General features: G+C 43.8%; 1 protein-coding gene across 7 annotated transcripts in view; it reads right to left on the reverse strand.

Moving 5' to 3' along the window:
- Positions 1-8630: 8630 nt before the first annotated feature.
- The window catches only part of Stil (STIL centriolar assembly protein), a 41687-nt gene continuing 33054 nt past the window's right edge, over positions 8631-17263 (reverse strand). For 4 of the 7 annotated variants that reach the window (XM_034502559.2, XM_076934433.1, XM_076934431.1 and 1 more), the window contains 3 exons: positions 13250-13442; positions 12485-12735; positions 8631-10672 (listed from right to left, as the gene is read on the reverse strand). In XM_034502559.2, coding sequence (XP_034358450.1) covers positions 9880-10672; positions 12485-12735; positions 13250-13442 — 1237 coding nt within the window. In that variant the 3' untranslated portion in view covers positions 8631-9879. The other 3 variants (XM_034502560.2, XM_076934432.1, XM_076934435.1) reach the window with 2 other exon arrangements.

A 17263-nucleotide genomic window follows, 5' to 3' on the forward strand; every position in this document is an offset into this window, starting at 1 on the left:
TTTCAGGACCAATACCGGAAACGGAGTGTAGTTCAGTACACCTGTCTGTTCCCCTGTGACCTTTGATGAAAGTCCAGCTGTGCTGTATGTACAGGCATCTTTCACGGAATCTTCTAGTGAAAGGGCCATTGGTGACCTGAGAAAAAGATTCCCCACCCCCACCCACAAGGCCCTTGCTTTTGCTTAGTTTAGAAAAAGTGAAAGGCGCGTGGCTGTGGGAGAGAACCCTCTCCCCCTGAGCTTCAGGGACAAGTCACTAGACATCTCCTAATTCCTGCACAAAGAGCCCATGTATTCCTGTGTTGTATGTGAGCTAGCTGGGTGTCTTCCGGGAAGATGGATCTCCTGGACCAAAAGGGGGGAAAGTTAATATAAGAAACAGAAAACTGGTACAATATGGGTGGAGAAACTGAAGGTTTTGTTTTGTTTTACCACTTTCTTTGTTTACATCAGGTGAGGTCAGATTTGCTTTTCTAGAAAACCGTTGGGTTGAAATGACGGCTGGGGCTGTGGTTGGTGTGGGGAGCAGGGAAGTGAAGGCTGTGTGTTGAGGACCACTGCCTAGACCAGGGAAGAGAGGTTAGAGCTTGTTCTAGTCCTTCCAGGAGATGGAAGAGAGGTTGTGGTGGGGTAGATGCTTTGCACGTGGTATATAAGACTGAGTTTGAAAGAACTACGACACAGAGTAAACTAAATCGAAGAATCCAAGAAACCTTGGATTTCTGGATGTCTGGGGCAGATTGGTTACTTCAGGAGAGGGAATTGGGGTGAGGATGTCTCGAGGTTTATGGGCTTGGGGGAGGTTATGCATTTGTCTTGACCAATGATGGCTGGATCATTTTTCCTGGGTGCAAAATGGCCTTCTCCTGTGTTCCCAAAGACGGATAAGGAGTAGGGTTGGATAGAAGGTGCCGGGACAGCGTCTGCCCCTACCCTGTTTCTAACACGTGATCCTTGTCTCTCCAGGGCCCTGGACCCCCGCCTGAGGCTGGGGGATTTGTGACGTCTGCAGGCTCCCGGTTCCCTGTTTCCGACGGTGGAAAAACGGAAACTGCGCGCTAAGCCGGGCGCCGCCTGAAATAGCATCTGGTGCCTGTCGGTCAGCGCTTTGTCCGAGCACCGCTGAGCCAGTGACGCGGCGGCCAGGAAATGCCAGCCCTCCTCCACCCGCCCCGAGCCCGGCCTCGGTCCGGCAGGAAATTCAGAGCGCCTCGGTGGGGGTGGTGCGGGGGTGGGGAGGTGAGGAACCAGGGAGTGAGTCTGGAGTCTGGTCCTGAGCAGGCAAGTGCAGGGGACAGACTTCTCCACTACCAGGGCCTACGCTGTCCACTCTCCAGAGTCTAGGGCTTGCAATGTTTTCAGGTGCTGTATCATCCCTGAGCTTCTACCCCTGGAGGAGTTCGATCTGCCAGCACTCTGATGGGTAGATGGGTTTATAAGAAATTTGTATCGTGCCAGACCTAAACACTTCATGACATCGATTCCGTTCATTTTACAATAGCTCAAAGAGGTAGGGGAGGTCGGGACTTCCACTTAGCAGATAGCTCAGACATCTAAGCAGCTTGCTGCAAATGCCCAGCTGGTAAGTGGTGGAGGCAGAATTCCCAACCAGGACAGTAGAGCAAAATCTTTGGCTAGTATGGATGAGCCTTCTTCGTTCCTCTTTTCTCACTGGTGGGGCTGAATGGTTTTGGCAAGAAAGCCTCTTCCATTTTCCTCCTCTATAAAAAGGAGGTGATAAATTGTCCATGCCTGACAGTGGGTTTTAGAAAAATTATAGATGGTAAATATGCCCATTTAAGGAGATGTCATAACCTGCTCTGTTTCATGGCCATAGAACTGTACTCCATGTTTGCCTTTGTTCCTTACTGGGGAAGCGCCCCCTGCCATTCCAGTTTGCAAGGCTGAACCCAGAACCCCACATAGGAAATCATTTCCACATTTTTATCCCAGCCTCATCATCAGCATTTGCAGAGATGGAAATGGCTTTGCTTTAATTTATGTCTTTCAAAGGAGGGGGTTGCATCTCCATGTGCGCCTTAGAAAAGTCAGGTCTGGAAGTAGACCCTAGGTTCCTCTGGAAGTGAGGCCAAGAGTGTTTCACCAGCCTCCAGGGTGATGTCTCCAGCTTAAGAATGAGAGCAATCCTCTACCATTTGTTGGAAGGAAGGAAGGAAGGAAGGAAGGAAGGAAGGAAGGAAGGAAGGAAGGAAGGAAAAAGGGAAAAGGGGAAAGGGGAAAGGGAAAAGGGAAAAGGGAAAAGGGAAAAGGGAAAAGGGAAAAGGGAAAAAACCCAAAGCAAAATGAGTAGCTGCAGGGCATAGGGCTCTCCAGTGTTTCTAGCCTCCAGCTTCCTTACACAATCTATGCATCTTCTAGAAGTATACAGAGAACCAAAGCTGTGCCCCCAACTTATGTTCCCAAGCTTGTCTGTCCTTAGGAGAGAGCGTTCTGCCATCAATGGTTTACTTGCTCAAGCCATTAGAGGACAGGATATGCACAACCACCAAATCTTTGTAGCAAATAGTTGCTAAAGGTCACCAGGACAGTGGCCAGGTTCATGATGCACATGAGGACAGTAGATATGCCTCCAGGCCCTGTGCTTGTATGCACTGAGTATCTCTTGTGTGTGCCTCTTTTGTCCTTGTTGCCACCTGTCATCTGACTGCAGATAATGACCCTGCTATGCTGCCTGGGTAATGCTACTTTGGAGGTGAGAAAGCAGGCTCACTCTTGGTCATTTAACTGCTATGTAACCTAGAACAACATGTCCTAGTGTCCCCTCTACTCTTGTTGGCTATTTGACATCTCTTCCTGTGTAAGAGCTACATTAAAATCTTCAACTGAACACTGAATATCATTGTAATGCGTCTGAGTTTAAATTCCTTATGAACTTAGAAACAAAACTTTCATGAAAAGTAAGTTACACCAGAGAAACAAATTTACACGATGACACGATGACGCTACCATGTGAAGTCTGTCAATATGGCTAAAATGTGAAAGACCGACAATACCAAGTGTCAACAGGGATGAAGGTCAACTGGGATTCTTGTACATTGAAGGGAATGCAGACGTGACTCAGCCATCTTGGAGAACAATGCATGCATTGGTAGCTCCTTTAATCAAATGGTTAATACATACATACTTACAGGAACGTAGGCACATAAAGCACTATTCACAGCATGGGAAAAAAAAAGCAGGGTATAATGGTGCACACTTTTAATTCCAGCATTTGAGAGGCAGAAGCAGGTGAATCTCTGTGAGTTCAACACCAGGCCTGTCTTATATTGTGAGTTACAGGATAGCCAGAACTACATAGTGAGAGCCTGTCTCAAACAAACAAACAACAAAAAAAAGTAGAAATAATTCAAAAGCATGTCAACAGATGAGTACATATGTTGGTTCTGGCATGCAACGGAATACTGCTGAACAATAAAAATAATTTCAGTTATATGTAAAAACATAGAAAACCTCCAATGCATGCAGAGTGAAAGCGATCAGCATCTATAGTATCTAGCTACCTTTATATGAAACTCTAGAAAAAGCAAAATGAATCTACAATGGCAGAGTTCAGAAGGATAAGCAATAGTGGAGTCGATAGAAGAGACACAAAGGAAAATTCCATCAAAGACATTTCTATACATTGATTGTGATGACTATAAAAGTGTGTTTGTCAAACCTCAGTTAGCTGGATACTGAAATGGTACATCCTACTGCACATAAACCATGCTCTAATATAGTTGTTTACATTTTTTGTGCCCTTCTTCAAGCTTACCTAGTCCAGAAAAACTTCCCCATCAACCTGTTTTGTCTACACTGTCTCCTCTCTCCCTCTTCCTGGTTGGCTTGTCCAGAAGCCTTCCACTGGGTGTCACTTGTGTTGCTCAGTCCTAGTGCACAAGGACAAGAGGAAAGTGCTAGAGAAGGGAGGATCTGACCCAATGGTATTTGAAAGAGTGACGGACACATCCGTAGGAAGTAGGACTTCTTCCTCTGACCTTCAGTCTTCCTATCTGTAATGAGGATGCTGTGGAGGAACCCCGGGGTCTATTCCTTTCATCTCTTATCTTGCTCACTCTGCCTTTATTTCTCCTGTCTCTATCTTAGGCTCAGGTAAACTCTGACTCTGTTCCTCTTTCCTGTATAAAGGCCTTGTCGCTGCATCTGTCTTTAATCTGTCATCTCTGCTTCCTTTCTCCATAGCTTCTGCTCTGGCTCCACTCTTTATGCAGAGGCACCTGTGAAAGCAAGCATCCATATCCCCTCTTCATGTGCCTCACAGACTGAGACAGTTGTCAGCTGAATGGGATGGAGAAGAACAGGAAATTAAAAGATGTGTAGAAGGAAGGATTTAGTTTTTAAAGTACCTTTAAGGAGTCCCATAGGTGTTAGGCAGACTGGACTCTGCCAGGCAGCTTTGGGTCACCAGAAGCTGTGACAGAAGACATCTGTCTCTATGTAGCCCTGGGTACTTGGCCCTGAACCCACACCCCAGGGCATGACCCCTTAATAGTTGATCACCAGGGCACTCTGAGCTAGAAGAGATTCCTTAACTACTCTGTGCCTCAGTTTCTTCATCTCTAAAAACACCACTATTCACAGGGGTGCTGAAAAGACCAACTGATACTTGTGGACCATGTCTAGGGCATTTAAAAAACAGAAGTGGTGTGTGTGTGTTAGAGAAAAAGAGAGAGAGAGAGAGAGAGAGAGAGAGAGAGAGAGAGAGAGAGAGAGAGAGAGAGAGGAGAGAGAGAGAGAATGTGTTTATGAGCCTTACTCTGTGCAGACCCTGTATTTAGGTGTAGAGACAGTTCCATGAAGGAAACTGAAGCAGAAGCAAAGAATTATTGTGCCGTCTAATATGAGAGGGTGCTGGAAAGCATTGGGAATCCAAGAGAGGCTGTATATTAGACAGGGATTTACACTGGTGTCCTTTGCTTTGGAGTGTAATAAGGACAGAGAGGGGAAGATCAGGAGCAAATGGGAAGACCCAGCAGTAGGAAGCGGAAGGCACGTTTGAAGATGATGAGAAACTCAGTGAGACTGTGGCTCAAGTTGTACAAAGTGGGTTTGTGAAGACAGTGGTCCTGGATGAAGCAGACAAGCCTAGCTTTGGTCATTCATGTATTCCACTTACTACAGGCCTAGTATGTGCCAGACACTATCCTGAACATTTGGACATCAGAAATAAAAGAAATGGAAGCTTCCCTTTCTGTTATAGCTGGCTGTGCAGGAAGAAGGTAAGAAATCCCTGGTTGGAGTTGGCAAATAACTCAGTTGTGGGTTTGATCTCCAGCAACCCATAAGTGAAGACTGATTGAACACCTTCTGATGATAACACCAGGGAGGTGAAGGCAGGGGGACCAGCTCAAGGTTGTCCTTGGATAAATGTGAATTTGAGGCCAACCTGGGTTATAGAGCCAGTGTAAATGAAGAGAGAAAAGAAAAACAAAAGTCCAGCTTTCTCCCAATCTTGACACCAGTGGTAGAGGGCAAGCGTTGACCTTGTCTTCAAACTGTCTCCTCATCTGCACAGTGAGCACAGCTTCTGGTTGTTGGTTCATTTAGAGTAGTAGTGTGGGCTTTGTGCTATCAGGAGTGAGAGGACCAAGCCTATCTGTTTTCAGGAGACCATTATGGTTCTGCTTACTATAGGCTTAAGGGAATTTGTGATGTATGAGTGGGTGCTTTGCTTCTCCTAGGCTATTCCATCATTATCTTGTTTCCCCAGGCCTTGAGGGAATTGGTGGTGGGGGCAGGAAGAGGATGGTAAGCACAAAGCAATTCCTCTAGGATGGAAGACGAGCAGAAGTGAGGTTGCCTTGTGACTCCCTGCAGAGCAGAAATCCCTATGTCCCTTGATCATCCCTAACACGGTGGTGGTCACAAAGACCCTCCAAAGATAAGATCATGCCCTGGCTTGTCTTTATCCAGCATACCACAGACCATGTATTGAAGAAATCAGAGGGAGACTGATGGAGCTGCAGAGAGAAATGGAGAGCAAACATTCAGCTGGAACCTGGGCTTGGAGGAAGTGGAACTGTCTAGTTGTCTTGGCTCTAAAACCAGCCACAACAGAGTTTGAAAGGGCATTCTGTCTGGCCAGGAAAGAGAGAAACGGATCCTTGGTTGTCGTCACACTTACTCTGAGTGGTGCCCCCATCTGGTGCAGTGGGGAAAAGCAGGCTTCCATGCAGAGTCACCTAGCTGCTTATTCCCATGAGTCTTGTGTTGGTGAGGGCAGGGCAAGCAATACAATCCCTCAGTCAAGGGTGGGAAATCTGGAATCATTCATCAAGAGTGACTCAACTGTGACACACTCCCACCCTCAGCTGAGACCTGTTGCCGCCTTAATAAGATAAGGCACGGGCTTTAGGGAGCCTAATTTCATGCCTACCTCAGTCCTCTGCCCAGAGAAAGAAGGCAGAAAAGGTCATGTTTTACATGTGGCTCTTCCCTGGACAAGGGAGTCACACAGTAGGGAGTGCTCATTGCCGTGGATACACATGGAAGGTGGTTTAAGAGGACAAGAGGATCAGAGGAAGGGCTGTGGAGTTGGAACCAAGGAAAAACAGCACTTCCATACAAGTCATCTCCAAAACTCAAAATTTGGAAGTCAGTGATATAAGCAAAGTCTGGATCTGTCTCTCTCTGTGTGTGTATGTGTGTGTGTGGCCTTTATTCCATTTCTAGGATGTCAGGCTTCAGCTGAGGACCTGGGTTTGACTACTTGAATGCTAACTTGCTAAGACCCTGAGGCAGACGGCATGCTGTGAAGGCTGCTGCCCTGAGTTCCAGGCTCAGTTATCGCACCTACATGATGACTCAGGACAAGTCCCTTCTCTCTCGTGGCTGGGTCCTCAGGTGTACAATGGAGACAGAGTGGCTTTTTAAGATCCCACAACTTTGAGTCTCTTGGTTGCCTGGTACCATCCTTCCAGTTGTTTTTAAGGAGCGCTCTTGTCCTGGCCCCAGACCTCCCACGAAGAGGCAGGACACAGCTCTCGCCGAATCCATCCTTTTCCTGGAGTTCAGCCTCTGGCCAGGAAGTGGGAAAGCAGGATTTCCTGTGAGGATGTTCCCCTGTGACCCAGACGGCTCCGGTTAAGGGAGGTGAGGGAATGTAAGGGGTATCACCTGGGCTTCCACACTCCCACCTACTAGTAGGGCTTTCTTCACTTAAAGAGGGTGATGTGTAAGCCAGAGGTGGAAACAACATAACAGTCTCCTTTCAGCCAGCATTCCTCCCCAACTGTCTTTGTTGGGAGAAGTAACTCTGTGTGTGTGTGAAGTATATTAAACATTATTTAAAATAAAAAAAAAAGAGGGGACCCTTTTCTTATCTACAGCTGGGAAGTCTTTTGGGATCTGAGGCTGGACACCAGTGTTCATACAGAAAGCCTTTGCTCCCTCTGGACTTTCATAGCTCTGCTGGTCTTTCCTCCTCCCTCTCTTCTTCATTGTGTTTTTTTGTAGACAGGGTCGGTCAGGTAAGTGGTTCTGGCTGTTCTGGAACTATGTAGACTAGGGTAGCTTCAAACTCAGAGATCTGCCTGCCTCTGCCTCCCAGGTGCTGAGATTCAACGTGTTCATTTTCCCACCTGTCTCACATCTTATTTCTGTACCAACATTTCATGCACAGGATGTTGCACAGGGTTACCCCATCATCTCCAAAATCGAGGAGCTAAAACCTCTAAGTTACCTATCTAGTATCGAGTCTGGGGTAGTGGGACAAAGGAACCCAGTGGTTGCTAACTCTCATGCAGCCTTTCTGTTTTGTTTTGTTTTCCTACTGTTGGTTCTCTGAGCTAAATCCCCTTGTCCAAAGAAAGCAGTGTCTGCTCATCTCCCTGGGCTTTGGAGCAGTTTTTATTGTCCAGACAAACAGCTTCTTGTTTAGCTTAAAAATTAGAGGATTCATATCAAGAGTAATATAGTTGCTGAGGCTGCCTTGGTTAAAGCATTAATATTTTCTTTCTTTCTTTCTTTCTTTCTCTCTCTCTCTTTCCTTTCTTTCTTTCTTTCTTTGTTTTTTTTTTTAAAAGACAAAGTCTGTCTTTGTAGCACTCACTGTCTTGGGACTTGTTATGTAGATCACACTGGCTTAAAACCTAGAGATCAGTCTGCCTTTGCCTGCTGGGATTCAAGGCATGTGTCACCATACCTGGCTTAATATTCTGGTTTTGATAATGCAATAAAAACAGCACCCACATTCACTTTTTTGGGTGAAACTGGGAGGGCTGGATTTAAAAAGCACATATGTCTATGTGTCCCTGAGACATCTACTTCCTGGAAATCCCTTGTAGAAGCAGAGGAAAATACCACTGTCACCTGTTTGACTTGAAACCCAAGCAATATGGGAAGGCTGTGCTCACAGGTCCCTGGCTCCATGGCCTCGATAAACAACAATAGTTCTCTATTAGAAATCATCTCAGGAAGCCACAGTTGAGTTAGAAAAACATTCAGAGAGCTGAGCAATGGTGACAATGCACTTTTAACCCCAGCATTTGGGAGGCAGAGGCAGGAGGATCTCTGTGAATTTGAGGTCAGCCTGGTCTACAGAAATAAGTCCAGGACAGCTAGGACTACACAAAGAACACTTACCTCAACAAAACAAACAAGGAAAAACATTCAGAGAACAGAAGCAGGTTTCTTTCAGTTAGCAGACAAGCATTAACACAGGGCAACCACATTTAACTTTAGCAGAAACCTACATCTTTTAAGTGAATGAGAACTTTTTTTTCTTTTTTCTTGAGAACAATTTGAAACAACTTCGGTGGAATGGAAGTAAATATTAAGAAAAGAATTAATTACTGACACACTCAAGACTTGAATAGATCTCAGGATATTATCTGGAATAAGACAGTACATTTCAAAAGGTAGAATGCTAAATAAAAACTTGTTTTTAAAAGTACAATTTGCTTATGAAACATTTTTAAAATGATAAAAACATTCTGGTGCTGGTAAAAAGACCATGAGCTATCAGGGTAGGGATGGAGGGAGGACATGTCTTGGGTTAGTGGAAGCTACGTGATGTAATTTCATGTATCTATACACAAAAAATGCAAATCAATAAGTATACATAACACCTCACAAACTGAGGTATAAAGTTCAGTGCTGGAGCACTTCGTGTAAGGTCCCTGGGTTCAACCAGCATTGCCGAGTCCCACCAGATAACAACCCAAGGTAACAAAAAGTTCTGCCATTTATTCAGTATTGTGTCTAATGTAATTTTAGTTTGGAAACAAACTATGGTTATATAAAAAAATTGTTTTTGGGAGACACAGGGTAAAGTGCATACCTGAGCCAGATGAAGAAGGCAGAATTCAAAATCTGAAGCCAGCCTAGGCTACAGACTGACCTGAGACCTTTTAGAATTCTACAGTTCAGGATGTAGCTCAGTGGTCAGGCTCAATAATGGAGCCCATTATTGCATGCAAGGTCCTGAGGTAAAGGGAACTTGATTGGTTACAGTATCTGATCTTAAGAGTTGTTTTGCTTCTGTTTTAGGTTCAGTGATGCTGAATGAACTCAGCCTTCCCACTAACCAGCCAACTCACAACTGGGTCAACCACTCCCCCGACCCCCCAACCAATGTTAATTATCTACTAACAGGGAAAAGACTCTAACAGGTATTAGAAATCCCAAAAGTCATGGCCAAGCAATGATGCAAGCCTTTAATTCTACTTAGCACCTGGAAAGCAGAGGTAGGTAGATCTCTGTGAGTTCAAGGCCACCCTGGTGTATGGAGTGAGTTCCAGGTCAGCCAGGGCTACACAGAGATACCTTGTCTTGAACAACAAACATATCCCAAAGGTCTGGCTTCCTTAAGTGCCATCAGTACACACCTAGTCCTCACACCACAAGAGAAATGAAGAGTTAAAATAACTTTGGTAACTGTCTGAGACGCTTTACATCTAAGAAGGTGCCCACAGAATTCATGCTATTCATTTGCTTTACAGTTTCAGGAAGCTGCGAGGTTCCAGGAAAAACTGCAATGTCTCTTTCATTTTCCTTCTCTGGATGACGAGTAAACTCTGCTTTCCCAGTTCGGAGGTTCATTGCCAGGTTTGGCTTAAGATTCTTTAATGAAACAGCAGAGTCCTCATTCAAGTGCTCTGTCGATCTAGGCTGCACAGCTTGATTTGTGATGTTTCTCAATACTGGCATATCTGTGTGCGTGTCCTCAGAGCCACAGTTAGAGCACTGCGCTATTTCACAGGCATTCCGAGAAGGCTCGAGTTTCTCATGACCACACTGTGCTGGTCTGCATGCTGGGTTTCTGACCCACACATGGTCGCTCTCACTATCTGCATGGCTGGGAGGCTCCTCTTCATCCTCACTATTGTCACTGCTTTGTAAGAGTCCGTATCTCTTCATGTATTTTTTGGTTGCAAATGACATGTTGCTTGGTGAAACTAAGCTAAGCCCCACTGTGCTTCTGTCTGAATTAATATGTATAAGGCCGAAAGATGAGTCACAGTTATTCTGGTTTGATCGAGCAAGAGACAGTTGTGACAGCTGATTTTCATTTAAGTATTTCAGAGCTATGGCATTTGCCTCCATGCTCAAATCCACACCAGTGGGACTTAAGCTGCTCATGCCAACATTACCAAATGACATGTAGTTTAATCCAGAGATCACTGCTTCTGGGCTGATGCATGCCAAAACACTGAAAGACACAGGAAAGTAAAGCAGCTTTTACCTTATTCAAAATAGCAAGAGTTTCATTCTGCAAAAATAACAAAAGTTTCTGCTTTAAGCTTACTGAGGCTTTTAAACTGGCTGCCCAGACTTGCATCCTCATGGTGCAGACACAGATTCAGAGTATACAGTATAACCAGGAGGTAGCCCGTATTCACAGTCTGAATGCAGATTACTGACTTGCCAATTTCACTGTTTTACACTATAGCATGGACATAGGATAGCTATCATGAAGAAGCAAATTACCAAGCTAGGTGCAGTGCTGCAGGCCTGCTAGCCCAGTCCAGAGGCAGGATAATCAGTAAAGACCAATCTAAGCTACACAAAACCTGTTAAAAAGGACAGCAAAGCCAAACCAAAAAACAACCCCCCCCCAAAACAACAAAGAAACACAAAACATCAAACCAAACCAAAAAAACCAACCCCCTCCCAAACACAAAATACAACAGAACAGAAAGCAAAAACAGAAAATAAAAAATACATTATCTGATATTGACTCTCTAGTGGAAGTCTTAATCATGCCTGTAATAAGAAGCTGAGGCAAGAGAACTGTGAACCAGGTCCATACAGTGAGTTGTTCAAACAAACACGGTTCTGCATGGAAAGCACGGGGAAATTATGAATCCAAACAAGTATATGTAGTTCTTTCTTGAGCTTTTTTCTTTAAAAATTTAATTTTCTTTATATGAATGTTTTGCTTGTATGTACACATGCATCCTCTATGTGCCTGGTACCCGGAGGCTAGAAGAGAGCCCTGGATCCCTTGAAACTGAAGAAGTCCTTGTGCGGTCACAGATGTCTGAGTCTGTCTCTCAGTACAGAAATAACAAAAACGTCAGGGCTTCTGAGATGGCTCAGTTGGTAAAGGCACTTGCTGCTGAGCTCAATGACCACATGGTGGAAGAAGTGACTCCAAATTGTTGCCTGATATCACACAAACACACACACACACACACACACACACACACACACACACACACACACACACACACAAATAAATATATTTTTTAAAATGAGAAAATATTCAAAAGTGTAGTCTCGTTCTCCTGTACTATCGGTAAAGATTAAAATGAGTAGAAATATTTGGCAAGCAATGATAAAACACCTATTATAACTTTAATTTGAACAAGTCCTTGCAGAATGATATATACTTAGCACTGATTTAAACAGTACATAAATGTTCAGAGAGCATGAAGGAGCAACATACCGTATAATTATGCCTGGCTACACCAGAATATAATGCAGCTAATAAAGGCACGAGAAAGGGCCTGAGCAGACGGCTCAGCGTCAAGAGCATTCGCTGCTCTTCTGGGGAGCTCAGTCCCCAGCACCCAACCAAATAACGTTTCTAGGAAACTAGGAAAGAAATACAAAAGTAAGCATGAATGTGACAGACTGAAGAGTCTGAGGGAGGGGAGCTCGTGCACTTTATCTTAGATCATCTCATGTTGCTTGCTTTTTAAACTAGGAAGTTTTGTTAGTTTTCTAATATAAAAACAATTTTCAAAAAACTTACCAGCTTAATAACATACCTTCCAGGATTTATCCTCTTTGTGCAGGTGTATATACACTGAGGCCATTTTAGGTAAAGAGGAATCTAAAGAAAAGGCTCTAACGACTGGCTGCACCAGGAACTGGTGTGACGCTCCACCCTCTCTAGAGAAATGTTCAGACACTGCATGAATGGCGCCTCAGCAGACCTGAGATGCAAGCACACACTTTCTAGGAGTGCTGCAACGTACCCAACATTTATTCATCTTCTAAAACAAAACCTAGTTACCTGGCATGATCCACTTTCTGTGCATTTTTCTTCACTTTAGTGGGAGAATCAATTTTCACTCCTAGGCTCCTTAGCTGTTTAATAGTTGCACTGAGTACACAGTCTTTGTCTACAAGTCCTGAATTGTGTTGTTTTTTCCTTGAATGGTGAGTATTTTGGGTTTTGGTGCATTCGTGGTTTATAACTAATGCTTTCGTAGGTGGTTGATCAGCTTCTTGGGAGGAGGTATTTAGTAGGTGGTTCACTTGACCCTATGGAAAGAAAGAGAATGCATCTAAAAATCACTAGTACTCTGAAGATCTTCAAAAAAAAAATTTGCTCATTATTTATTTATGTGCATGTGTGTGCCTTTGTAGGTAGAATGTAACTGGTTGTGAGCCGCCTGATCTGGGAGTCCTCTAATAGAAAGCAAGCTTTGTGAACTGCTTCCTCTTAACACAACCTTAAGATTTTAGGAAAATGCCACAAGGAAGGCATTTTGTCAAATTCCATAAAGTATCTAGTACTTTACGGGTTTTTTTCTCCTTTTTTTAGAGACAAAATTTCAAGAACAAATGTTTGTTTTTGTTAAGTATCTGATGACTAAAAAGCTTACAATTTACACTATCAAAATTTATGAAAAATCTAAACAATTACATATTGTAATTGTTAGTGGTGAAAGATGATTCTAGTCCAAGGTCTCATTCAGTTTAAATCTAGGGAAAGCTTAACTAGTATTTCCTATATTAAATAACCACTTCACAAAAGACAAAGTGGTCTACTTACCAACAAGTCTTGGTAAATTTTCTGGTTATCTGATGGCCCGGAAGGCTCGACTTTTGTTTCCAGTGGTGATTCAGTGCTGTTACTGGCTCCCTCTGTCGGTGCAGTCTGTAAGCACATGCTCACACTTTCAGCCAGCAAAGCATTTGGGAAGAACACAGGAACATCGGGTTCTTTGCTCTGCTCTGAAGAGCTGCTGGAAAGGACATGGAGGGTTAACAGACATCGAAATGCTTTTCACGTATATCTGAAGTGCAGTACCTTTGGAAGAAAGTGGTAAAACCCAAGCAGCATTTTGCTTGTATATTCAACTCTTCCAGACCAGCATACTATTTTAAGTTATCTTTCATTGAAGGCTAGAAACTAGCTACTGACATTGTCTACATCTGATGCAGAAAAAACTTTCAGGATATCTAAACATTTTATATATTTGCTTATTTGAAGTTTTAAAATGGAAAATATCCTTGTCAATTCAAGGTTCATAAGCCACAATTATCATATTTAGTTGGTGGTATTTCTTCTTTATGTTTTTGGTTTCTTTTTCAACTTTAGAGCTTTTATTTCTTTCAAAATTAAAAATATAAAGTGACCGGGAGAAGCAGCCTTATAAGTGCATTTCTTGTTAGAGCACTAATCTGTGGCTCTTGCAGAAAATAGAGGAAAGTGGCTAGGTATGGTGGCACATGACTGAAATCTTTTAGTTATTTATATGTTTGTGTGCCTGTGTAAGTTTATGTGTACCATGTGCATGCAAGGGCCCAGTGAGGCCAGAAGTCAGGCCTCCAGCTGAAGTTGTAGTTGTTTGTTACATGTCTGAGCTAGGAAAAGAACCAGGGCTCTCTACCAGAATATCTAGTGCTCTTAACCCCTAAGCCATCTGTCCAACCTCTAAAGATTTATTTTTACATTACAAGTATATGCGTGTGTGTGGGAAGGGGGGACCTGTGGAGGCCAAAGGCATTGAGTCTTCCTGGGCCTGACATGGGTGCTGGAAACCAAACTCAGATCCTCTAGAAAGCCGTAAGCATTCTTAACTGCTCAACTGTCTCGCCAACCCCAATGAGTATAGTCACTTGTGAGGCAGAAGCTGGAGAATCTAGAGCTCCAAGATGCTAATAACCTTCCCAAGACAAAGTCAAGAGTTGTTTCTGGCAGCGTTTATTCATACTGCAACACACGACTTCACTGCAACCTTTGCTCTGAACACAGCACATACTCTGCACTGCACATGCGCATCAGTACTCTGATATTTCAATGAAAGCTGTTAAATGCTGTGGCTCAGATTAAAGATTACTACATATTATGAACCACAGTGTGTGTGTGTGTGTGTAGCTTTCTGTTCTTATAGAAACATAATGAATGGGTGCATGCCTTTAATCCCAATGGATCTCTGAGTTCCAAGGCCAGTCTGGTCTACAAATTGAGTTGTGGGACAGCTAGGGCTACACAATGAAACCCTGTCTCAAAGGAAAAAAATAAGTTGAAGGCGCCATCTTTTATAGTTTCAACTATTTAGCCAAGATTTAATTCTTTATGTAAAACTCAACAATCAGACCCATCCCATTACTATAAGTATCTTTTGTCTCTGTATCACTAAATGTTTTGCATACCTACTTTATATCCATCTATACAAGGTCATGTTAAAATTTCTCAGGTTAAAGGGTCACTTGCAGAAAGTTTAAAAAGGCCTTGCTAGCACAGTAAGTATCAGATACACACAGTGGGAAGTCTGTAACTGTGAGTTTTCTTCTTCTACCCCTATTCCTCGTATTCTGCTCCCAAACCAGCAGATCACTCCTTAACTTCAATCACATTAAGTAGCTTCTTTACCTTAGTGCAGGGACTCTCTAATGCTGCCTTTAAGGTTTGTTTGTCTCTCCAAAAAATATTATCATTCAGCCACGTAGTGGTAGCACACACCTTTAATCCCAGCACTTGGGAGGCAGAGGCAAGTGGACCTCTGTGAATTCACAGCCAGGTCTACACAGCCAGCTCCAGGACAGCCAAGGCTACGCAGAGAAATACTGTCTCAAAAAACAACAACCAAAACCCACTGTCACTCAAAAGTCAGGCACGGCAACTCACACCTGCCAGAAGTTCAAGCATGGCCTGGCCTATACTGTACTTTGTAGGGCATCCTGGGCCACACACTGTTTTTAGTCTAACGGAGAGTCCATCCCAGTTACCAGGCTGTTGGGGGCCGACTTTTAGCAGAAAGCGGCTATCAGCGTTGCAGCCATCTTGAGCCATATACCCTGACATGTGACTTAGATTACAATAGCCTACAACAGCTGAGCACACTCTGATAATCTTGGTTTAGATACCTTGAGATTAAAGGTACGTGAGATTAAAGGTGTGTGATTTAAGAGTGTAATTTAGAGATAAGATTTAGAGACAAGACCTAAGGGCATGATTAAAGGTGTGACCAAAAGGCATGGCTTAGAAGTGAGACATATAAAAGGCAGAGGCAGACAGAGATCAGAGAATCAGACACATCAGACATTAGGTAGAAGACACTTGGCTCTAGAGAGAACCAGACACAGCAGAGAGAAGACAGGTAGCAGGCACTTGGAAGAGAACTTGGAAGAAGTTTAACTTGGAACTTGGAGGGACTAGGAGCTAGGGACTAGGAACTAGGAACTCAAGACTTAGGACTTAGACTGAAGAATAAACGGGATTGAATTACACTCTGTCTGGCCTGCATTCTTCGAGTCCATCCTCACTCTTGCTCTTGCTGAACCCTGACCCGCAGACCAGAGCGGCAGCTTGGGCCGGGATACAACACGGGCCTCAACATTTTGCTTGGGCCATGACATTTTTTTGGCCGCCCGAACGTGGGACTAATGTGGTCCCCAACACCAGTCTTGGCTTATTTCATTTTTAACTAAATGACCATCATGATTAAATACTGTGATGATTATTAGTCTTGCCTGGCAAGTGGCCTGCTGAGCCCCTGGAAGATTCCTGAAGCACGCTGCAGGTGTCTGGGATGGCACCTTTAGAGAGGGACAGCAACGGAGAGAAAAGCAGCCCTAAATGTGAATAGCACCATCTAATCAGCTGGGGAGAGGGCAAAGAAACTCAGGACAAGCCCACTCCTGAGCTCAGGTTCTGTCTCCTGCTGTATCCCACTTGCAGGTGGGCAGCTGGGCCTGCCATATGTGTCAGAATCACCAACAACCAATAGCAATGGAGCCAGCTGCTAAGACTGAAACCTCTGAAACTATAAGCCACATAATCTTCTCCTTTAACAGTATTCACCATCAAACAAACGCCGGCTAAACAGCTGCAGACACTGTTCTGACTGATTTACATATGAACATTTTCTTCTCACAATGACCTCAAAAATAGGTGCCTTTATTGTTCCTGTCTTAGAGATGAAAAAACAGTCAACCAGAGATCAGGAGAAAAGTTCATAGCCATGACTCACATCAGAAGCTTAAGCCAGAGAGTGTGCTCATGATCACTGGGCTTCAACACTGTGGTGTGCTCAAAAGTTTAAAAAGATTTATCTAGGTGTCTAAACTAGTAAATAAAAACAAAAGCTAGGAAAGATGACATGAAAGATTTTAACCTCAAAAAATTTAAACAATGACTTCAATGTGCCAGTACATCCAAAGCACGGCTTCTTAAACAATTGTTCTAAACAATGTCTCTATAGACACCTTCCTTATGCCGTCACTTTCCATTGAGAAACAGCAATCGATAGCCAATAAGCTGTACAGCCAATAAACTCATCTTCAGAGACTGCTCTAACACCACAAACACTGGCTGATCTAGGAGCCCGGGAGCTAAGTGACACCCATGACTCCTCAGCAATGAGAGCCGCAGAACCAGTCAGGCCAGATGCTTGTGGAGCGGCACCAGACCCACCATGGGTGGACAGCTCTGGAAATGTTGTTTTAGGACAAGGTCGTTCTATACAGTGCTGGTCTCATATTCACAATTGTCCTGCCTCCATATTCTAAGTGCCACCACATCTGGCCTAGAGATAGAATTGATCCTAAATCAATATAT

Source organism: Arvicanthis niloticus, chromosome 5 (assembly GCF_011762505.2).
Source record: "Arvicanthis niloticus isolate mArvNil1 chromosome 5, mArvNil1.pat.X, whole genome shotgun sequence".
In the NCBI taxonomy this organism is placed as follows: Eukaryota; Metazoa; Chordata; class Mammalia; order Rodentia; family Muridae; genus Arvicanthis; species Arvicanthis niloticus.